Source organism: Hypomesus nipponensis, chromosome 2, assembly GCF_054491055.1.
Source record: "Hypomesus nipponensis isolate SF chromosome 2, ASM5449105v1, whole genome shotgun sequence".
Lineage (NCBI taxonomy): Eukaryota > Metazoa > Chordata > Actinopteri > Osmeriformes > Osmeridae > Hypomesus > Hypomesus nipponensis.
The window spans coordinates 781,383-803,667 of NC_140362.1; the positions used below are offsets into that span (position 1 = coordinate 781,383).

A 22,285-nucleotide genomic window follows, 5' to 3' on the forward strand; every position below is an offset into this window, starting at 1 on the left:
GCCTTGTTAGACAAGTGTATCTGAGATCCTCAGCCCGGTGATGGGATGTCACCATGACTGCCCCCTCCCCGCCCCCCAGGACAGACAGTACCCTGGGGGGTACTGCTCCAGTCTGTGCTGGCCTGCTTGTGGTGAATGTTGAGTCCATGCCCTGCATTCAGGCACAACCAAGTTTCCCTTCCATCCTTGTGTTGTAAGCGTGCCATCCTCCCCCCTCCCCCTCCCCCCTCCCCCCTCTCCCCCCTGCCCCAGTCTTCTCTGTGCTCCTGAGTGTGGGAGGCACAGCTGGAGTCCTGATCATCGTCCACAGGCTCCTGTGCTCTTCCTGTGCTCTCCCTGTGCTCCCCCCCCCCTCCCACCTTCCCCCGGGGGAAGTCACACAGTGCTGCGAGGTGTGCCGTTGAGAGCCACAGCCTTGGAGCAGGGCGTGGCACAGGGCGTGGCTCCAGGCGTGGCCAGGCGGGGGGAGGCCACGCCCACCTCAAACACCTCGTGGATCGCCTTCCGGAAACAGTGGAAGTTGTAGTCTATCAGACCTACAGGACCGAATCAAAGATGGGATATCAATTACACAGTCAGTACATGAATACTGTCTATATCTAGTTTATACTGTATGTATACTGTTTCTACTTGATATACTGTGTATTGTCAGTAGTGCACCCTTGATGTTGTACAGTACAGCAGTACAGAGTCTCAGCAGCAGAACTCCACCAGGCTGTGTTGTAGCACACTGATACGACTGTTAAGAAAGAGGATGAAGATGACCGTGTCTGACCTCTGACCTTCAGGGATGGGGGGTGTCTGACCTTTGACCTTCTGTCAGGCAGGTATCTGACCTTTGACCTTCAGTCAGGCAGGTGTCTAACCTTTGACCTTCAGGCAGGTGTGTCTGACCTCTGACCTTCAGGGATGGGGGGTGTCTGACCTTTGACCTTCTGTCAGGCAGGTGTCTGACCTTTGACCTTCAAGCAGGTGTGTGTGTGTCTGACCTTTGACCTTTAGGCAGGTGTGTGTGTCTGACCTTTGACCTTCAGGCAGGTGTGTGTTTAATCTTTGACCTTCAGGCAGGTGTATCTGACCTTTGACCTTCAGGGAGGTGTGTTTGTGTGACCTTTGACCTTCAGGCAGGTGTGTGTGACCTTTGACCTTCAGGGAGGTGTGTTTGTGTGACCTTTGACCTTCAGGGAGGTGTGTTTGTGTGACCTTTGCGCTCGAAGCTCTCCTCCCGCAGGATGCAGACGAGGGCCAGGAACCTGGTGACCTCCTTCAGGTACAGCACAGTGGTGTTGTTAAGCTTGATGATGGCCAGAGACTCCTTATCATACGCACTGCCGCTCCCATCCTCCTTCAGCCTGCGCACACACACACACACACACACACACGTACACACAAGACATACTCTGATGAACTAGACCTGAGGGTGTGGTGTGTGTGTGTGTGGTGTTCTGAGGTGTGGTGTGTGTGTGGTGTTCTGAGGTGTGGTGTGTGTGTGGTGTTCTGAGGTGTGTGTGTGTGTGTGTGTGTGGTGTTCTGAGGTGTGGTGTGTGTGTGTGTGTGGTGTTCTGAGGTGTGGTGTGTGTGTGTGTGTGTGTGGTGTTCTGAGGTGTGGTGTGTGTGTGTGTGGTGTTCTGAGGTGTGGTGTGTGTGTGTGTGGTGTTCTGAGGTGTGGTGTGTGTGTGTGTGTGTGGTGTTCTGAGGTGTGGTGTGTGTGTGTGTGTGTGTGTGTGTGTGGTGTTCTGAGGTGTGGTGTGTGTGTGTGGTGTTCTGAGGTGTGGTGTGTGTGTGTGTGTGTTGTTCTGAGGTGTGGTGTGTGTGTGTGTGTGTGTTGTTCTGAGGTGTGGTGTGTGTGTGTGGTGTTCTGAGGTGTGTGTGTGTTGTTCTGAGGTGTGGTGTGTGTGTGTGTTGTTCTGAGGTGTGGTGTGTGTGTGTGTGTGTGTGTGTGTGTGGTGTTCTGAGGTGTGGTGTGTGTGTGTGTGTGTGTTGTTCTGAGGTGTGGTGTGTGTGTGGTGTTCTGAGGTGTGGTGTGTGTGTGTGGTGTTCTGAGGTGTGTGTGTGTGTGTGTTGTTCTGAGGTGTGGTGTGTGTGTGTGGTTCCAGCAGGCTCACCCATAGATGCAGGAGACGTCTATGACCACATCTATCATGTCGCAGCACAGCTCGTAAGACTGCATGTCCACCGGGGAGCTGTCTGTAGCAATGTAGATCTTACTGACCACATCAAACAGGAAGGCCTTCTCTATCCCTGAATTCTGTTAGAGGACAGACACAAGAGGAGAGGAAGGGATGGGAGAAGAGAGGGAGAGAGAGAGTGAGTGAGTGGAGAGGGAGAGAGGGAGGAGGGAGAGAGTGCGAGGAAGAGAGAAAGGCAGAGGAGAGGGAGAGAGAAAGGGAGAGAGGGACATCCGTTAGATCAGATCCATTTGTCACTTCCTGTGCACATGTACAGATCCTTCTTAAGCCCTCCACCCTCCAGACCAGCAATCACCCAGGCTGTTTCAGCAGCAGGACGTTCAGAATGAATTATTAAGCTGCTCATTTAGAACCTACACTGAATCATCCACAAGGACGATTCATGTAACACAGCAGGCAGTCTCCCAGGGCCAGCTCTGGAGTCAATGCTACACAGCCCACAGCAGGACCCTGACCCCCCTACACACACACACACACACACACACGTTTAGCCTGGTGGTGGAGGTACGTACAGATATGAAGATGTTCAGGAGGTTCTCCAGGGTTGGCAGCTGAGGGATGAGCTTCTGAACCACCTTGCTGAAGGCCTCAAAGATGGAGTGGTCGTATATACTGGTCAAGTAGAAACTGGAGGGGAGGGGGAGAGAAAAGGAGAAGTTAGGCATATTTGTTTCCCCTCTACCATTACATTTACATTACACTATAAACACACTTCACTTCCTCTCCACCATAAACACACCTCACTTCCTCTCCACCATAAACGCACCTCACTTCCTCTCCACCATAAACACACCTCACTTCCTCTCCACCATAAACACACCTCACTTCCTCTCCACCATAAACACACCTCACTTCCTCTCCACCATAAACACACCTCACTTCCTCTCCACCATAAACACACCTCACTTCCTCTCCATCATAAACAGGGCTTCAGACTGCGACCAAATGGTCGCATTTTGCGCCCAGTTTTTGAGATAATGCGAGCATTTTTTACAAGCACTCACGCATGTGCGACCTACAAATTTGGAATTTATTGGGTCCACAATGTCAAAATACGTTAGCAACGACGCATAGATACGACGTTCTAGTAAGGCAGCGCAGCGTGCCCTCAGCATTAGTACCGTTAGCTAAAAGTCAAGTTTAGGCTATTTTTCGCTATGTAGCTATAAACCTCGCTAAAAGTCTTGGAAAGTTTAGGCTATTTTTCGCAATGTAGCTATAAACCTCGCTAAAAGTCTTGGAAAGTTTAGGATATTTTTCACTCGGTTCCTACGAACATGTCTTAATCTGCCAGACAAGTGGGTTCCCCTTCGATCTTTTGGTGAGCAGTTTCACTAGCCCTACTTGCCCGGCTTCATGGAGCCGAGCAGCTAAATACTTATTTAGCACTAGCGTTGCTACTGTATCCCTGCATGTGTTTGAGCTGTTGCGCTGTAATACTCAGCAATTATCGTGTTGTTGTTTCAGAGGACTGATCGAAAAGTGCATCATACATTTAAGTCATTTAGCTAAGACTTGCATGTACAGTAGGCTACGTAATGTCACATTAAATAATGTACTTAAACTCAAGTTTATATGGTGCGTCGCTGTCAGTTGTAAAAATGACAGTAAAAAACGGACCCATCTGCATCCGACGCAGGCACACCACACAATTTCACCAGAAATTGTACTAGGGTCGATTCTAGGATCAGACCTTTAGGGGTGCTCAGCCCCCAATGAGAATGTGACATGAATACAGTGCCTTGCAAAAGTGCTAAACTTAAACCCCCTTGCTAATATAAATCCCTAATTTTACTGGATAACAATTAATACATGTATGTATTATTATGCAAAATATTGAATGAATAAAAAAACTAACGATGTCCCTTTCTTCATGAAGTACCAGCATCAAATGATGATAAACAATATATTAAAAACACTTCATTTTTAGGGGTGCTGAGATTAAATTTAGGGGTGCTTGAGCACTCCTAAAAAGGGTCTAAAATTGCCACTGAAGTGTACCCTCTCTAGTTACATTAATAAATGCATTGCAGGTCAATATAAGGTGTGCCCCTAAATTTTACTCTTGCACTCCTAAAATTTTCAGTCAGGGGCTACTGTGCTCCTAGTAAAAAAAAGTTTGTCTGGAGCCCTGAAACACACCTCACTTCCTCTCCACCATAAACACACCTCACTTCCTCTCCACCATAAACACACCTCACTTCCTCTCCACCATAAACACACCTCACTTCCTCTCCACCATAAACACACCTCACTTCCTCTCCACCATAAACACACCTCACTTCCTCTCCACCATAAACACACCTCACTTCCTCTCCACCATAAACACACCTCACGCCACCCTATGATCGCAGGCCATGTGACCCAACCAAGTGACAGGCTGGAGGAACTACTTCCTGCCTTTAAGAGACCAGAGAGGAATGTACCAGTAACACTCCAGAGTGTGCAAAACACACACACACACACTTTTGTTAAAGAGCATGCCAGTACAGCTGCTTCCTGTGTGGTTAAAGAGCATGCCAGCACAGCTGCTTCCTGTGTGGTTAAAGAGCTTGCCAGTACAGCTGTTTCCTGTGTGGTTAAAGAGCACGCCAGCACAGCTGCTTCCTGTGTGGTTAAAGAGCATGCCAGCACAGCTGCTTCCTGTGTGGTTAAAGGGCATGCCAGTACAACTGCTTCCTGTGTGGTTAAATAGCATGCCAGTACAGCTGTTTCCTGTGTGGTTAAAGAGCATGCCAGTACAACTGCTTCCTGTGTGGTTAAAGAGCATGCCAGTACAGCTGTTTCCTGTGTGGTTAAAGAGCACGCCAGCACAGCTGCTTCCTGTGTGGTTAAAGAGCATGCCAGCACAGCTGCTTCCTGTGTGGTTAAAGTGCATGCCAGTACAACTGCTTCCTGTGTGGTTAAATAGCATGCCAGTACAGCTGTTTCCTGTGTGGTTAAAGAGCATGCCAGTACAACTGCTTCCTGTGTGGTTAAATAGCATGCCAGTACAGCTGCTTCCTCCAGGTGACTCCTTGGGAGTCGTGTGTGTTCCTGTGTTCTAATGTGTGTACCTGAGGTGAAGTTTCTCCAGGCTAGCGTCGGCCAGGTCGTCGTTGGCTCTCTGGTGGATGTCTCTCTGGGTCTCGATCTTGTGGTCGTCAGAGAGTCCGTCCACTTTGTGGATGAACACCTCGAAGTTGATGTCAGGGTTGACTCTGTAGGCCCGCGACACGGTCAGGTGGAGTCTACAGAGAGCCTCCACGTAGTCATCCTGGAGGACAGCACAGGAGCACACACACACACACGTGCACGCACACATGCACACACACGCAAGCGCACGCATGTGTACACACACAGAGAGAGACACAGAAGGTTCAGATCAAATTTTCAGATTAGTCTAAAGCAGTGTTTCTCAAACTTTTTCAGAGCAAGGAACACTTGGCCAATAAATAAAAACTTGCGGACCATCTAACTAAATAGTAGGCTATATCCCTGGAACAACAGGCCTCCAGACCTGGCGCCATACAATTGTTAGCAGAAAATGATTTTCTAACGGATAATGTAGGCTATTCCGCTACTTATAATTTCCGCTAAGAAAAATAAAAAAAAAGTTTTGAGACTGCTTAACGATCCGAGTGTTAATCAAGCACGGAGCCAGACGTTGTAAATATTCTAGCCCAAACTTAGGACATATGGGTTTGATGTGATGCAGGGATTTCCACACAAAATGTTGGGCCATTATTTGAGCGCAAAATTGTTTTTGGAGATGTAAAATAAACAGCCGTTTTTCAATTGGTAAAACCTTGTCTAGTGATGCCATCACTTTGGCCCTGCTCCCATCCATCCTTCCAGACGCGTATCGTTACGGTTGGGCCGTCCTGCCCAGCAATCGTTAGCCTATCTGAGAAAACTTTTCTTTAAAGACGGGCTATGGATCCAACCAACTCTATTTGGGAGGGGAGAACTCCCTCACATGGTACAACCAGAGAGGCTCTGGTACAACCCATGCTGAGGCTGCGATGTCAGAATGCAGAACGTGTGTAGCCCATTTTAATAGACTACTACTGACTGTGTTTTCTTTGTTCTGAGTTGTATGTTAGAAATCGCAATAATTTACTTGTGGCCGTCGCGGACCACACTTTGAGAACGACTACATTAGATGTACATACGGGATCATTATCAGATTAGATGTACATACGTGATCATTATCAGATTAGATGTACATATGGGATCATAATCAGATTAGATGTACATACGTGATCATTATCAGATTAGATGTACATACGTGATAGCTACTTATCAGATCTTCCATGGATTCATCCAATTTAAACCAGTAACATAAAATAATGTCTTATTGCACTCACTACAACATGAGACGCGGTTAGGACGCCACTGAACTTCAGGATTATAAACTGTGACATCAAATTGTGTCCCAGATTATGTTCTACCCCAGGTGAGTATCTGGCAAGGGCCCGTAGCTCAGTGGTAGAACATGGGGATGGGTACAGCTCAGTGGTAGAGCATGGGGATGGGTACAGCTCAGTGGTAGAACATGGGGATGGGTATAGCTCAGTGGTAGAGCATGGGGATGGGTATAGCTCAGTGGTAGAGCATGGGGATGGGTATAGCTCAGTGGTAGAACATGGGGATGGGTATAGCTCAGTGGTAGAACATGGGGATGGGTATAGCTCAGTGGTAGAACATGGGGATGGGTATAGCTCAGTGGTAGAACATGGGGATGGGTATAGCTCAGTGGTAGAACATGGGGATGGGTATAGCTCAGTGGTAGAACATGGGGATGGGTATAGCTCAGTGGTGGAACATTTGACAGTAGAATCGAAAAATGTTCAAACCCACTTCTTCTACGGTGCTTTATTGAAAGGCGTCTGCTATACGAACACATCACTATTGTATACGATTCCCCATCAGCGGTCAGCCGACACTGGGATGTCAGAAGCCTTCACAACGTCTGTGTTTGTTTCACCTGAGCATCGATGACAAAGATCAGCGCCCCGGTTCCCCTGAATATCATCTCGTAGTCGAAGGTGGGGTCGAAGAAGTCCACCTGTCCAGGGAAGTCCCAGATCTGGAAGTTGACGAAGGAGCTGCTGGAGATGTCATCCTTGTAGATCTTGTTGGTGCTCTCCAGGAACAGCGTCTCGTTGGGGGACATCTTGTGGAACACCACCTGGAACATTCAGGGTGGAGTTAGAAGATCAGAGAGATGGGTCTAGATCAGAGAGGTGGGTCTAGATCAGCGGGGTGGGTATAGATCAGAGGGGTGGGTCTAGATCAGTGGTGGAGTATTTGACTGCAGATCAAGAGGTGGCAGGTTCAAATCCCCCCCGTACATCAGTTTGGAAAAAGACCTGGATCGCCCAGCTGTCTTATCGCCCAGCTGTATTATTGGACCACCCATGCTTAGTATTATTAATGAATCTATTGTAACTGGACAAGTCCCTGACGATTTCAAACAAGCTATTATTAAGCCCCTTCTTAAAAAAACAAACCTGGATCCAGGTTGTCTTAGCAACTACAGGCCAATTTCAAATTTGCCATTTCTCTCCAAAATTTTAGAAAAAGCTGTGGCACAACAGCTCACTGAGCACCTTTCCTCAAATCAGCTTTATGAACCTCTCCCGTCTGGATTTAATCTTCACCACAGCACTGAAACTGCATTAGCTAAGGTAGTCAATGATCTATTATTAGCCTCTGACGCGTGCTCTATCTCGCATTTGACACTGTGGATCATGAGATTCTCCTGGAGCGTATGGAGAACTATGTTGGGATCTCTGGTACTTCACTTCAGTGGTTTAGATCGTATCTATCTGATAGATCACAATATGTCCACTATGATGGTTGCTCATCCAGGAGCACTACTGTAAAATATGGAGTACCACAGGGTTCAGTTCTAGGCCCTCTGTTATTTTCACTCAATATGTTGTCTTTAGGAAACATAATTAGAAGCTCTGGGGTAAATTTTCACTGTTATGCAGATGATACTCAGCTATACATGTCCATAAAGCCTGCAGAATTTCCACATGCTATGGAAAAATGGGTTTCCGGGTTGAGAACTTGGATGACAGCAAATTTCCTTCTTCTTAATTCGGATAAAACCGAGGTTCAAATTTTCGGCCCTAAAAAATACAGAAATAATTTATCCAATCTGACCTTAAACTTAGATGGCGTCAAAGTATCTCAAAGCCAGTTGGTAAAAAATTTAGGAGTCACATTGGACCCAGACCTTTCGTTTGAGTACCATATTAAACAAATCACCAGAACTGCATTTTTCCATCTATGTAATATTGCCAAAATACGAAAATTCCTCTCAAAGGATGATGCTGAAAAACTAATACATGCTTTTGTTACGTCCCGATTGGACTACTGCAATGTGTTGTTCTCTGGCCTCCCAATTACCTACTTGAAAAATTTACAGTGGGTACAAAATGTTGCTGCTAGACTATTGACAAAACCAAGAAAGTTTGATCATATAACCTCTACTTTTATCTCTTTACATTGGCTCCCTATCCAAGCCAGGGCTGATTTCAAAGTTTTACTACTAACTTACAAATCTCTCCATGGATTGGCACCACTGTACCTCTCTGGTCTCCTTGCACCCTATTGCCCCGCAAGGACTCTAAGATCTCAAGATGCCGGCTATCTGGTAATACCCAAAATTAAGAAAAAAAACTGCTGGACGTAGGGCATTCTCATATAGAGCACCTCTTCTCTGGAACAAATTACCTGTTTCAATTAGGGAGGCTGATACTGTTTCGACATTTAAAACTAGATTAAAAACGTTCTTGTTTAGTCAATTCTATGATTGTTAAAGGTAAGTATGTGTGTACTTTCTATGTAAACCTGGGGTGTGCGTTTGCCTATGTGTGTATCACATGTAACTTTTAAATTGTAATTTTAGCTTATGTTCACACTGCCCATTTAAATGTTACAAATAAAGTAAACCTGTTATTGTATATTGTTACTGTAATAGTTCCGTTGCTGTATATTTTTATTGTTATAGTTTACTAGTTGGAGACAACGGGGGGCTGGTTGTTTTCATCCTTATTAGTATAAATATAACCTATTTTAGAGTTGTTTCCCCCGGAACAGATATCATGTTCCAACCGAGGAGGGCTGTCGCTGTCTTGGTGTGTGGGGCTGCATCAAATACCCTCTTAGCTTTGTTAAATTGCTGCACTAGTCCACACTTGACCGGTGGGGATCTCATTCTATTACGATTGTAACTGTTACCTGCTCCTGGCATTCTCTAATCCCTGTTCTCCTCTCTGTCCCCCCCACACATCCCTTGTGGAGTGGGGGGTCTGAGCTGTCAGGACCTGCCTGGTCGTCGGTTTACCAACGCTGGACCAGGTCGTCAACCGGAAACCAGTCTCCATGACGGCCAACAGCGAGTTTCCAGGTCCCATCCAACGTCTATAAAGCCGAACAATGGATTTTTGGTGTTTCAAAACCCATTGACATTGTATGACTATGTTTAGCTTGTGTTCTGCTCCTCTCTCTTACCAACCGTCTCTGGAGGAGGGGATCCCTCTCTGAATTGCTCCTCCCAAGGTTTCTTCCATTTTTTCTCCCGTTGGGAGTTTTTCTGGGAGTTTTTCCTTGTCTTCCTTGAGGGTTTAGGTTGGTTGAGGGGCAGTTCTATGGGCGTATGTAAAGCCCTCTGTGACATGCTTGCGTGTAAAAAGGGCTATACAAATAAATTTGATTTGATCTGTCTGCTACATGATAGTGTTAAACATTACATTTGTGTTTGAATCCAGGACTCGTCCAGGACTCCTGACTAGGGCTGTCACAATAACTACTTTTTCTTGTGCAATATATTGCACCAAAATTAATTGCGATAAACAATATTATATGGCAACGACGGTACGAGCTTTCTGATTATATTATTGCCCTCTGATATCAGCTTCAAAATGAGCGATATTGACGACTCAACTGCTGAGTTTTACTATCCAGATGATGCTGAAAAGATTTGTCATCGAAAGTGAGGAAGAAGACCAGACTTTTTGAATCACTTTATTTTGTGTTGAAATTAAAGCCATTTAAGCAGAACCATGTTGTCAAAAGTAATGAGTTGCTAGGCAACACATGAAACACAAATGTGAGAAGACTTGAGAGCTAGCTACAATTAGCCCAGAGTTACCATTTATTGTTGTTTACAAAATGAAAAGTAGCTAAAAATGCCATATAATAAACTACTTACTAACCTCGACCGTTCGGTCATGCAGTATCGCTATCGCTCGGTCGATACGTTCCAGCCTCAGTTTGATATTTCCCGGCATGACCTCACTCTCGGTTAGTAAGTAGTTAATATTGAATATCGCGACAGGCCTACTCCTGGCTTTCTGTAGTCTGGTCACATGACTACAATATCACCTGTAGTCTGTTCACGTGACAACAGGATCATCTGACTTTCTGTAGTCTGGTCACATGACCAGAGGCATGGTGTCAGAAGTGTGATCAGTAGAGGGAGAGTTGTGTGTCCAGAATGGGAGACGTGCAGGAGGTAGGCATGGGATTCAGGAACCTGTCACCCTGCACACACTTTTTGTATAGTCATCAGCTGTTTGTCCCCATAGCAACAGTGCTGCATTTGATCTTGCCATTAAGCATAAATAATTAAGTCTCAAACAAAAATAAAAACATCTGGTCTAACTATGAATGATTTATTGACAGTGTATATCCAGAAGCAGGACCTTTTAACGTTGTTGCAATACGGCAGTTGGGCAGGCCCACATCATGACAAGTAGGCTACTGCTAATGGTGTGTGATGAGTTTGGTAAGGAGATCAGTATGGCTAATATTACAATTGATCCATGATGAGAAAGCAATGACTTGCAAAATGAAAACCTGTCGGCCATGTCTATGCTCTGGTGAAGGAGGCGATGCCAGCTGCGGGGTCAACATCTGAATACAGGGGCAGCATTCACGATGACGCGAGCAGGCTGGTGTCAGCGGAATGTGGCGGCTATACGGTGGGATGTTCAAACTGTCACCTGCCTGAGACAGCTGTGTTCATTAGGCTAGCTGGCTATGTGCTGGTCCAAACTAACATTAAGGTAGAGCAAGGAAAGTGATGGAGGACTAGTAGTGCTAGTTAGTTACTACTGCTAGTTGCTGCTGTTGTGACAGTATGACTAAACAGTCGGTCAAGAGGCTAGATGTGACTACACGCAGCTGGGTTACCGTTTCTGGAACTGCTTACAAGATGCAGGAATGTCAGCTGACGCTGGCAAGCAAGTGTTTTGCCCGAGTACTGAGTTGATTGTATAAGGTCCTTATTAAGGACAGTTTAAACGAACGTTAATGGGTTCAACTAACCAGCTACTGTAGCTAGTTAGTTAGCTTGCCAATACATGCACAGTAGCTGCTCCTGTAGTATTACTGGGCTCAATTAAGCTAACTGGTATGATTTACGCCTGGCAGTATTATCAGCGTTACCTTCTGTATGGATGATTTTCCGCTTCTTCGCAAACCCATGAGCAGAATTCTGGGTTTACTGTCGGAGGCTGCCGTACTATCCTCGATGTCGGCCTCTTCTTCTCCATATCCAAAATCTTTGGGAAACGAGTCAGCCACACCGTAGCTGTCAGGCAGCGGTTCCACCTCGTACTGAATCGACATTTTGACCCTGCGATGGTTGTTTCCCCTAACCCCCCCACCCTAAAGAGTTTGCCCAGCCGTGATTGTATCTGTAGATCGCTCGATACGGCAGTTTCAGCGTGGAAATCCGGTTAGCATGCAAGCATAAACCCAGTTAGTTCTGGACACGGAGGGTACTCCAACATTTCCTTGGCGGATTCCCCTGTGTTTCCCTTTCGACGAGAAACTTGCTCTTAGACCCGCCCCCGTGTCTAATTGGATGTTGTGCAAGCGGAGCGGTTAATCATTTGTCAATAAGGATGTCACTCTACACAAGACTGGGTTGATCGTTCCAAGTCAGATGTTTTACTGTCACATGACTAAATGGACTCTCCACCACATCAGTGTTACGTGAGCTATTTCCCGAAAAAAATACTTTTAGTTTGTTCTTATTTAGTTAATCCAGATTCTATGAACTGCAGCTGTTAAGTGCATACGGTAAATGCTTATGTTTAGAACGCTATTGCGTTGCAGGCAAGACAAATAGTCGATTTTCAAAGCATTCAAATGTAGTTTAGTACATGGATGTCATGCCGAATTATAACCACACGATGGCGCTACACACATAACAAGACTTCAGAGTTCACTCAGTGCGCACGCTTCAACCACGACACCCCTACCCCACCCCCTCCTGAAGTGTTTAACTACGGTAAACACGCACGTCAGTTTAGACATACATTTCATTAGTAATGGCACACTACAGAGTAAGTATCTAGCTAATGAATGTCTTTTAGGTAGATTGTATCTCATAATATGTACGTATCGTTATTTTATAGTGTTATGTTTATTCATAATTGTCCACACAACCTGCCAGCTTAATTAGCATTGCCAGAAATCACCTGCCACACTAGGCAGACAACTAACAATATTAGATAAACTAGTTAGTTAGTTAGTTAGTTAATTAGTTAGGATTTGGCATATTATGATTTGCTAATGCTTACTAAAACTTTGTCTCGAGTTGGTCTGACTGCCAATCCATTTATGAATGCATTAGGATCTAAAACCTGTACCTTCAATTATTGATAGTTTGCGGAGCAAGACTTGACTTGACAGTAATTTGAGCAAATTCGAAATCATCAAATTGTGTGAATGTCATCCAAAAAACATTTTACTTCAGGAAGTTGTTATAAAATGACAATGCTTTCCCGCTGGCTTGAAGGGCTTTTATTTATTACAAACATATCTACAAATGCAGCACAGCTTAGCGACAATAATTAAAGTCTACAGATGCATTTACAGGGAGTGGCTTTGCTCCTTACAGAGGTCTGCATTTCTTCAGTCTTCAGAATCCAAACGGGAGCAGTTCCGGAGATACCTGGAGAAGGCCGGCGTGTTGGACAGTCTCACTAGCGGTCTGTCTCTGTCTGTCTCGCTCTCTGTCTGTCTGTCTCTCTGTTTGTCTCTCTCAAGGTCTCTGTGTGTCTGCAGCTGCCTTGAATGTTGATCTTATTAGATTTTCTATAAAAGATGTTGAATTTAGTGTGTGTGTCTGCTTGGCCTCTTATGAGTAAGTAAATCAGAGTTTTGTTGTCGTTCCAGTACTGGTGACTCTGTATGAAACGACAGACAAGCCCAGCGATGCCCTGGAGTATCCTTCAGTAGAAAACCTCATTTCTGAAAACGTAAAAGATTCCTCCACTATTTTAAAGCACCTAGATTGTACAGCTGAGTGGAAACAGCTTGGTGTCTTTGCAGCCATCCACCGCAAGGGCCTGCCTGTGGAGGCAGACAACAGGAAAGATCTAAATACAACACGTGTATTTATCAGAGGCTTAATATCCAAGTCGATTGTCGAGCCCATGACAGGATGATGTAAATGCTCTTTAACCACGCAGCTTCCTGAAGCAGCATCTGGGCATGTGCAAACCGAACCCAGCGGACACCGAGACCCTGCAGCTGCAGCTCAGAGACGCCAGGCAGAGCTGGGAGCTGCTGGACCAGGAGCACCAGGAGCTGAAAAGAAGGGTACTAGCAGCAGCCATTACAATAACAGCCATAAGAACAAGAACCAGAATCATAACCATAACAACCATAATAATGTTTTCATTAGCAGTGCCATACAGGGGATTTGAACCTGTGACCTATCACAGAGCTGTAGCGATACGATGCCCTCATGTATCATGAAGCTGAACCGTGTCATGCTGGGTGGTGCTCTGTCACCTTCTAATGGGGAGGGGTAGACCTCAGGGGGTAGAGCATTTGAGGTCACAGGTTCAAATCCTCCCTCTACATCACTTTGGATAAAAACATCTGTTAAATGGAAAGTGTTGTTATTGGAATGGTAACAACCTCTCTCTGCTCTGCTTATTCCCAGCTGCAGCGCTATGAGTCTGCCTCTACTGACGAGGCAGCTGCAGCGCTATGAGTCTGCCTCTACTGACGAGGCCTGGTGCTGAGTAGACCTGCAGCTGCCTCGACTGTTGATCTTATTTTATTTTTATAAAAGATGCATAATTTTGATGTATAAAGGCGAGCGAGCACACACCCGTGTGCTTTTTGTAAGATCTTTATTTAAGATTTCAATTATTTTGTATATGTATTTATGTATTCAAATACAGTATTTTTCTGCTATGTGATTGTGTGTTTTACTGTGCGTGTGCTCCAGTGTTTAGTTCTTGCATTCCAGTGTTCCGATGGGCTTAGGCCTGTTACAGTTTTTCTCCATCGCTTTGGCTCATTTCACAAAACAGAAATGACATTCTCAAAACAACACGTGCAAACCTCCAAACCGCTCGGCACTTGTTCACAACAGATTGGAATTTTTCATTCCTTTCATCAAATTGCAATTGTATTAGCACATCCTTGTAAATGACAAGTGCAATTGCCTACAGTTTGCACACATTTCAAATGATTTAGCACATCTTTGAAATGGTTAGGTATAACTGCCGTCAATTAGGCCAATTACCAATTGAAAATATCTTGCTGGTCTAAACTGACTGTTGCTTCTCAGTCAAGTGGTTGTTCTCTGCAAAACATATTGGCATCATTTCCTTGTGTACATCACCTGCTCAATAGTTCACTCCACTGTCAAAATCTTTCAGGCACATAATACCATGAAAAACATTATGGTATATACTGTAATATGGATCTCTTGGATCATCTGCTTACAGTCATTGTCAGGTGCAACTAGAACTAGAACACATCACCCTGTGTGCTGCCATTTCAGAGAATGGTGTAGGCTAGTCACCCACATTCCTAGTCTTGGTCCATACAATACCCAGACACTCCTGGTGTCCTTGGACCGCCTGCACTCTGATCTTATCCCTCTACATGAGAGGGGTTTGGTAGGGCCTCACTGTCTTACATTTGTTATTGTGTGGGACAATGTAAGCTTCCACCGTCGCCCACTCATCAGGGTTCACTGCACATCCAAGTATGCTGATGGTGCTCATATCACCTGACTCCCCATTCCTTAGTCCTATCCGGAGTTTTTTTTTTTGTTGCATTGGGCTCAAAACCAGAGCTCCCTGCTCCAGACAATGGATGCTGCTTGTGATGATGTCACAGCAGATCAGTGTAGAGGATGGTTGCGGCATGCACATCGATTCTTTCCCTGTTGCATCGCAAGGGAGAACATTGGATATGATGTCGATGAAATCTGTGGCCAGACAGACAGGAGCGCGAGGATGAGCAGGAGAGACGACAACTAGTGAAACTCCAGCTTTGCTTTACTTTCTTACTGTATGTGTTTCCTTCTTGCAATGAAATGCACCGTCTGCAACTCAGACTAGGAAGGGGTCACATGCCTGAAAAGTACCATGGTTACTCATACTAGTCCATTCAGTGTACAATAGGAATCATTTGATGCTGGGATATACAGAACAGACAATAGAGGAGGTGCATTTCATGCCTGGCTTACTGTAATGCACCCCCTGCTAACTCTGACTAGGAAAGTGTCACTTGCCTGATACTTACTATGGTTACTTATACTACTAGTGTAGGTTATACATAATGTTAGTTTTGATGTGCTTATTGTATGACAGTATATTGTGCTGTACACATTTCCTGTTTCAGTAACCATGATGTATGGCAATTACAGTAACAATTTCCATGGCAGTGTAAGTGCAATATGTGATGTGAAACCTTGTAGGCTACTCTTGAATTACTGTAATGTATTTTCTGTTTGATACAAATTTACATTTGACATGTATTCATTTAGCGGATGCTTTTGTCCAAGGGGACTTCCAAGAGAGAGCTTTGCAGGAGTGCATAGGTCAGTGATCCTAAGCGGCGAGATAGCCCCAAAAACATTGTGGTTGGCCAAAACATGTAGCATACATTACAGTATTGTTGCTTGCTTTTCTACAGGTACACTCTTGTACTTTTGAGGTTCATGTTGTTTAGTTTAACTTGTTTAGCTACATGCTCGTATGGTTCTTCCCTTTGGCACTTATTTGGGTTTTTCACAATGTATGCTTCATGTTTTGGCTGCCCTCAATGTTTGGGGCTATGGCGTTGTTGTGGTCAGTGACCTATGCACTCTTGTAGAGCTCTCTTGGAGGTCGCTTTGGATAGAGGCATCTGCTAAATGAATGCATGTAAATGTAGATTGAGACACATTGTATTCTGGAAAGTAAACATCTACTACAGTACCTGTAGCACAGTGCATATGAGGTATGTTTCTAAGGTCCACTGCCATACTGACAAAACATCTAAACATTTTGACCTGCAGTGTTTACACAATGCCAAAGGGACTTTTCATTTTGGGGGCACTGATTATTTGTATGAGAAATGGATTTAGTTTTGACTGATAAGTTGTCTGTTTTAGGAGAGAGATGACCCTTTGTAGGTGTTCCATGGTGTTTTGCTGAGCCATCTTGGTTATTTTGGCAAATGTATTTAAAGGTTTGAGAATGTCCTCTTTTTTCTCAAGAGATGAGCCAAAGCAATCGAGAAGGAACTTTTCATTTTGGGGGCACTGACTATTTATATGAGAAAATGATTTGGTTTTGAAGCATGAGTTAACTGTTTTGGGTGAGATATGACCTTTTGAAGGTGATCTATGTATTTGTGCTGAACCATATAGGCTATTTTGCTAAATGCACGTGGAGCTTTGAGAATGTAATTTCTGTTTCAAGAATTTAGCCAAAGCAATGGAGAAAAACTGTAATATTAAACCAGCTGCATGATTTTCTTATTGTTTACATTGTTATTTGATTTTGCAACTTCTAAATTGTGTCTGTTTTTCCCTCGGTGGTGATATAGTCATGTCTGGTGATGTAATAGTTTTAGTTGGTCCACACTGGGTGGGTATTGATTGAGCCCACATCAGCATCGATATACAAAACTTTATTGTAGAATGCTCAAATATTGACATGGCTTCATGGTACAAAAAGGTTTCAGGAAAAACAAAAATCTCATAAATATACACATTTTATCTCTTGTAAATGATCATTACTTCATAGTTTCACAGCAAAATATTTAGATTATTTTTCCAAACAAACAGACACGTTGTGCCTTAAAGCAGTTGGTGCTGAAGATATCAACCCTAATCTCTTCTTGGTGCCACATGATCTCACTGTCACTGTCCTAATAAAGCACCTCAAATCTAAAGCAGGCCTTCTCCAGATCCAGAACAACAGGGGCGAAAGCAGACTGGCACCAGAAAACACTGTTCAGTTAGCAGAGTATTGGGTCATATCTGCAGGTCAGTCTGGGTGAGTGTTGGGTCGTATCTGCAGGTCAGTCTGGGTGAGTGTTGGGTCATATCTGCAGGTCAGTCTGGGTGAGTGTTGGGTCATATCTGCAGGTCAGTCTGGGTGAGTGTTGGGTCATATCTGCAGGTCAGTCTGGGTGAGTGTTGGGTCATATCTGCAGGTCAGTCTGGGTGAGTGTTGGGTCATATCTGCAGGTCAGTCTGGGTGAGTGTTGGGTCATATCTGCAGGTCAGTCTGGGTGAGTGTTGGGTCATATCTGCAGGTCAGTCTGGGTGAGTGTTGGGTCATATCTGCAGGTCAGTCTGGGTGAGTGTTGGGTCATATCTGCAGGTCAGTCTGCGTGAGTGTTGGGTCATATCTGCAGGTCAGTCTGGGTGAATGTTGGGTCATATCTGCAGGTCAGTCTGGGTGAGTGTTGGGTCATATCTGCAGGTCAGTCTGGGTGAGTGTTGGGTCATATCTGCAGGTCAGTCTGGGTGAGTGTTGGGTCATATCTGCAGGTCAGTCTGGGTGAGTGTTGGGTCATATCTGCAGGTCAGTCTGGGTGAGTGTTGGGTCATATCTGCAGGTCAGTCTGGGTGAGTGTTGGGTCATATCTGCAGGTCAGTCTGGGTGAGTGTTGGGTCATATCTGCAGGTCAGTCTGGGTGAGTGTTGGGTCATATCTGCAGGTCAGTCTGGGTGAGTGTTGGGTCATATCTGCAGGTCAGTCTGGGTGAGTGTTGGGTCATATCTGCAGGTCAGTCTGGGTGAGTGTTGGGTCATATCTGCAGGTCAGTCTGGGTGAGTGTTGGGTCATATCTGCAGGTCAGTCTGGGTGAGTGTTGGGTCATATCTGCAGGTCAGTCTGGGTGAGTGTTGGGTCATATCTGCAGGTCAGTGGGTGCCCGCCTGCTGCTGGCCCCACTGCTGGCCATGGATGGTCGGCGTGTGAGCCCCCGTGGGCTGTGTCTTGACCCGGAGCTGGAGTCCTCCAGTGAGTCTGGGGTGGACGGCCGACTGGGCCTGCCGTCCGCCCTCCCCGAGGCTCTGCAGCCAGAGGGCCCTGCGCCGCCGTAGGAGTCGGTGTCAGAGCTCTTGCCCTCCACCACCGTGGAGCAGTTGGACGAGGCGTTCCCCCTCCAGGGCTTCCTGGCAGCGCCAGCCAGCAGGGTGGGGCAGGACGAGGTGTGGGCCGAGTCCCTCGAGCGCTTCGGGGAGTCCAGGCCACGGCCATCCTTCTCCTCCTCACCACGATGCGCAAACTCCTCCTCCTGTTTGGGGGGCGTGGTGGAGTCGCAGGGCGGGGAGCGCGTGTCGCTGCTGGTGTTGTTGGAGTTGCAGTTGTGCTCTGTTGGGCTGTGGGTCACATGCTTGGCCTCCTCCAGGCTGCCCTTCCCAGCCAGCTCCCCCTGGAGGGGCAGGAAGGCGGAGGGGTAGCCGGCCGTGTCCTGAGGCCTCTCCAGCAGCAGGTTGTAGCTGCTGGGCGCTGAGGGGATGGTGGCCTTGCGGCCGGTGAACGTGCCCATGCAGGACTGAGGAACCACCGAGTCCTTCTTGGCTTTGCTGGGGTAGCAGTCATCCAGCTCGTCCCGCAGATGAGGGTAGAAGTCCAGGATGCCGTTTCTGATCTTCTTGTAGCCCAGGTGTATGATCTCCAGGATGTTGAGGAAGAGGGACACTCCAGCGATGCACTGCATGAACACCATGAACACACTCTTCTCCGTGGGCCGGGACACGTAGCAGTCCACGGCGTTGGGGCATGGCTCCCGCTCACACTTGAACAGCGGGCTGAGGTGGAAGCCGTACAGAAGGTACTGGCCCATCATGAAGCCCACCTCCACCACTGAGCGGGTGGCGATGTGGGCCACGTAGGTGCGGAGCAGCGAGCCCCTGAGAGGAGCCTTGTTCAGCTTCCCCTGCTCCAGCTGTCTCATCTCCCTCTCGATCCTTCTCCGGGCCTCCAGCAGCTCCACGTCCACGCCCTCCAGCTCGCGACGCAGCGCCGCCTTCTTCTTCTGACGCTCTTTTTCCAGCGCACGCAGGCGGTACAGGGCGTGGCCCATGTAGACCAGCGAGGGCGAGGACACGAAGATGACCTGCAGCACCCAGTAGCGGATGAGGGAGATGGGGAAGGCACGGTCGTAGCAGACGTTCCTGCAGCCCGGCTGCTCCGTGTTGCAGATGAAGTCGGCCTGCTCGTCGTTCCACACGTCCTCTGCTGCCACGCCCAGCACCAGCATCCGGAAGATGAACAGGATGGTCAGCCAGATCTTGCCCACCATGGTGGAGTGGATGTGGACCTCCTCCAAGATCCCACCCAGAAAGTTCCAGTCCCCCATCTTCACACGGCCATTGTTGTGACTGGAGGAAGGGAACAGGTGGGGAAGTCATTAAGAATGAAAGAGAGTGATGAAGGGATGATGAGATAAAGGAGAGAGTGATGAAGGGATGATGAGATAAAGGAGAGAGTGATGAAGGGAGGATGAGATAAAGGAGAGAGTGATAAAGGGAGGATGAGATAAAGGAGAGAGTGATAAAGGGAGGATGAGATAAAGGAGAGAGTGATAAAGGGAGGATGAGATAAAGGAGAGAGTGATGAAGGGAGGATGAGATAAAGGAGAGAGTGATAAAGGGAGGATGAGATAAAGGAGAGAGTGATAAAGGGAGGATGAGATAAAGGAGAGTGATGAGGGTGATGAAGGGATAACAGACAGAAAAGGGCATAACTAAAAGGAAATTATATATCATTTGAGGGATAGCATGCATACCTCACATATGTCTAAATTATTCTTCAGAGATCTTTAGTTGGCACAGCGGCTAACATTGGAATGAGGGCCAATCTGTTAAATCACCTGACAAATAACACTTTAAAATTAGATTATTTGTTTTAAACCAACATAAGTGGGGAAAAGGATTTACAAATGACACAAAATACATTTTCAATACAATTACCAAAGTATACAGAAATGACATACCTTTTATCCAAAAAATACTAAATGTTACATTGATAAATCCTGAAGTTGAATTCTCATATCTGTTACAGCTCTAGACTTTTTGGAAAATTAAAAAAATTGATAAATAAAAGCATGGGTAATCCCCAGGAAATTGATAAAATCCTGCGATGTGATCATCTCCTGCTCTGCTCTTTAGTCCTGTGCCTTCAGACAGAACCATCCCTTGGTTGCTGTTAACTTATAAACAGTGTATCTGATCGATAGCAGAAGAATATCATTGCCATTTACCTTGCAGCAGCATGGACAGATGGCCTGTGGTTTAGGTCCCCACGGGTCATACAGATGCACCCAGCCAAACAAAATGCTACAAAAAAAATCGTTGGTGCCCCCAACGTCTGTCTCTGCCCATCACCTGAGCCACGGCGCCCCTCCCGTCCCCACAGCTGGCAGCACAACAGGACTGACTGGTCTGGGGCAGCACCACGACACAGTGCTCACAGGAAATCAATGCCTCGCCCCCACCCCCCCCACCCCTGCTGTGGGGACAGTTTGCTGAGGGAGTTTGGGTTGGCAGGCAGAATCAAACCGTGTGGCATTTCCCCTAGTCTTCAATAAGGGGTCCTGTGGGCCAGGGACCACTTCTACAGGCGTATGTGAAGCCCTCTGTCACACTGCTTGGACAAATGGCTTTGCTAATAAAGTTTGGTTTGATAAGGATGCTAGTCCATGAGTGATGCAGGTTCCTGTGTTTTCACAGTGGAACAGCATTCTCTGGGACCGGGGCTGCTGTTCAGGTTCAGGAGGACAGGACCAACACGCAGTGTGTTACTGGTACCTGTCTCACTGGACCCACCTGGTACCTGTCTCACTGAACTCACCCTGGTTGGACCCTGTTTTGTCATATTCACCATCTCGATGTTGGAGATGGTCACAAACATGTTCACCCTCACATCAGTTCAACTTCGATGTTAAGGTTCATCTGTAGGAATTTACATGGGTGGATGTTCAAAAATAACAGTCAAATGTAAATGAGTAACTGTGGCTGGAATCTCTCTGACACCAGCACAATGTTATCATAGGCACCGAGCCACACAGCTTTTTCTAATCAATAGTTGTTTGTGCCTGTGATGTAATCAATGGGTCATGTCCGATTTCATACTCTACTGCTCCTCCCTGTAATTAAGTTCCTCACTACCAGTTGACACAAAATTTTATTCCATTTACAAGAGATCGATGGTTCTGGCTTGTTGCACTTACTAATTCCTGGTTCCTCCCCTCAGATGACCATCCAGAAGTCCTGGTTCCTCCCTTCAGACGACCATCCAGAAGCCCTGGTTCTGACCTAAGCGTGGAACTGTGTACATGTTCCTGTCTGATTCTAGGACTATAAAATGATTTTTCCCTCCAGCCATCTGCCTCTCAACACTCAGCCTTTTAGCCTCCACTGAATGTGCAGCCAGCTGGTTTCACATAGTCCTAAGTCCTAGTCCTGGCCCCTAGTCCTAGCCCCAGTCCTGGCCCCTAGTCCTAGTCCTTGTCCTGGCCCCTAGTCCTAGCCCCAGTCATGCGTCCTAGTCCTGAGTCCTAGTCCTAGCCCCAGTCCTGGCCCCTAGTCCTAGCCCCCAGTCCTAGCCCCTAGTCCTAGTCCTAGCCCCAGTCCTGGCCCCTAGTCCTAGCCCCCAGTCCTAGCCCCTAGTCCTTGTCCTAGCCCCTAGTCCTAGCCCCAGTCATGCGTCCTAGTCCTGAGTCCTAGTCCTGGGTACTAGACCTAGTCCTAACCATGAGTCCTTGTTCTGTAGAAATAGTGTCTGATAAAGAATGAGGTTAAAATATACCATGTATATATATATCATCCA

General features: G+C 46.4%; 3 protein-coding genes across 6 annotated transcripts; 1 reads left to right on the top strand and 2 right to left on the bottom strand.

Moving 5' to 3' along the window:
• Window positions 1–232: 232 nt before the first annotated feature.
• Window positions 233–12,011, bottom strand: rragca (Ras-related GTP binding Ca). The gene is made up of 7 exons (XM_084702169.1): window positions 11,637–12,011; window positions 7,159–7,362; window positions 5,246–5,445; window positions 2,702–2,816; window positions 2,106–2,248; window positions 1,204–1,352; window positions 233–536 (listed from the first exon to the last, which is right to left on the bottom strand). Exons 1-7 carry the CDS (start codon window positions 11,817–11,819, stop codon window positions 376–378), a joined length of 1,155 nt encoding a protein of 384 aa, XP_084558295.1. The 5' UTR covers window positions 11,820–12,011; the 3' UTR covers window positions 233–375.
• LOC146300308 (c-Myc-binding protein-like) lies at window positions 10,887–14,410 on the top strand. Of its 4 annotated transcripts, XM_084702171.1 has the most exons (6): window positions 10,887–10,974; window positions 11,075–11,170; window positions 13,117–13,189; window positions 13,377–13,425; window positions 13,673–13,802; window positions 14,152–14,410. In XM_084702171.1, the coding sequence occupies exons 1-6, from the start codon at window positions 10,966–10,968 to the stop codon at window positions 14,200–14,202; spliced, it is 408 nt and encodes a 135-aa protein (XP_084558297.1). In that variant the 5' UTR covers window positions 10,887–10,965; the 3' UTR covers window positions 14,203–14,410. The 4 variants fall into 4 exon arrangements, with proteins under 4 accessions (XP_084558297.1, XP_084558300.1, XP_084558299.1 ...); XM_084702174.1 differs by lacking the exons at window positions 10,887–10,974; window positions 11,075–11,170 and adding an exon at window positions 12,196–12,541; XM_084702173.1 differs by lacking the exons at window positions 10,887–10,974; window positions 11,075–11,170 and adding an exon at window positions 12,484–12,541 and having other exon boundaries at window positions 13,099–13,189.
• Window positions 14,411–18,356: 3,946 nt separating this feature from the next.
• gja9a (gap junction protein alpha 9a) lies at window positions 18,357–20,767 on the bottom strand. The gene is made up of 2 exons (XM_084702168.1): window positions 20,718–20,767; window positions 18,357–19,836 (listed from the first exon to the last, which is right to left on the bottom strand). Exons 1-2 carry the CDS (start codon window positions 20,765–20,767, stop codon window positions 18,357–18,359), a joined length of 1,530 nt encoding a protein of 509 aa, XP_084558294.1.
• Between the last annotated feature and the right edge of the window lie 1,518 nt (window positions 20,768–22,285).

Excerpts from the sequence above, each read along its gene's own strand:
- LOC146300308 (XM_084702171.1), top strand. Across the intron at positions 11,171-13,116 it reads CGGAATGTGGCGGCTATACG|TCTTCAGAATCCAAACGGGA; the intron begins GTGGGATGTTCA and ends GCATTTCTTCAG. Across the intron at positions 13,426-13,672 it reads AAGCCCAGCGATGCCCTGGA|CTTCCTGAAGCAGCATCTGG; the intron begins GTATCCTTCAGT and ends TTAACCACGCAG.
- gja9a (XM_084702168.1), bottom strand. The coding sequence starts at position 20,767 with ATGACCCGTGGGGACCTAAACCACAGGCCATCTGTCCATGCTGCTGCA. Across the intron at positions 19,837-20,717 it reads TCTGTCCATGCTGCTGCAAG|TCACAACAATGGCCGTGTGA; the intron begins GTAAATGGCAAT and ends CCCTTCCTCCAG.
- rragca (XM_084702169.1), bottom strand. The coding sequence starts at position 11,819 with ATGTCGATTCAGTACGAGGTGGAACCGCTGCCTGACAGCTACGGTGTG. Across the intron at positions 1,353-2,105 it reads GACGTCTCCTGCATCTATGG|GCTGAAGGAGGATGGGAGCG; the intron begins GTGAGCCTGCTG and ends GTGTGTGCGCAG. Across the intron at positions 537-1,203 it reads GGAGAGCTTCGAGCGCAAAG|GTCTGATAGACTACAACTTC; the intron begins GTCACACAAACA and ends TCGGTCCTGTAG.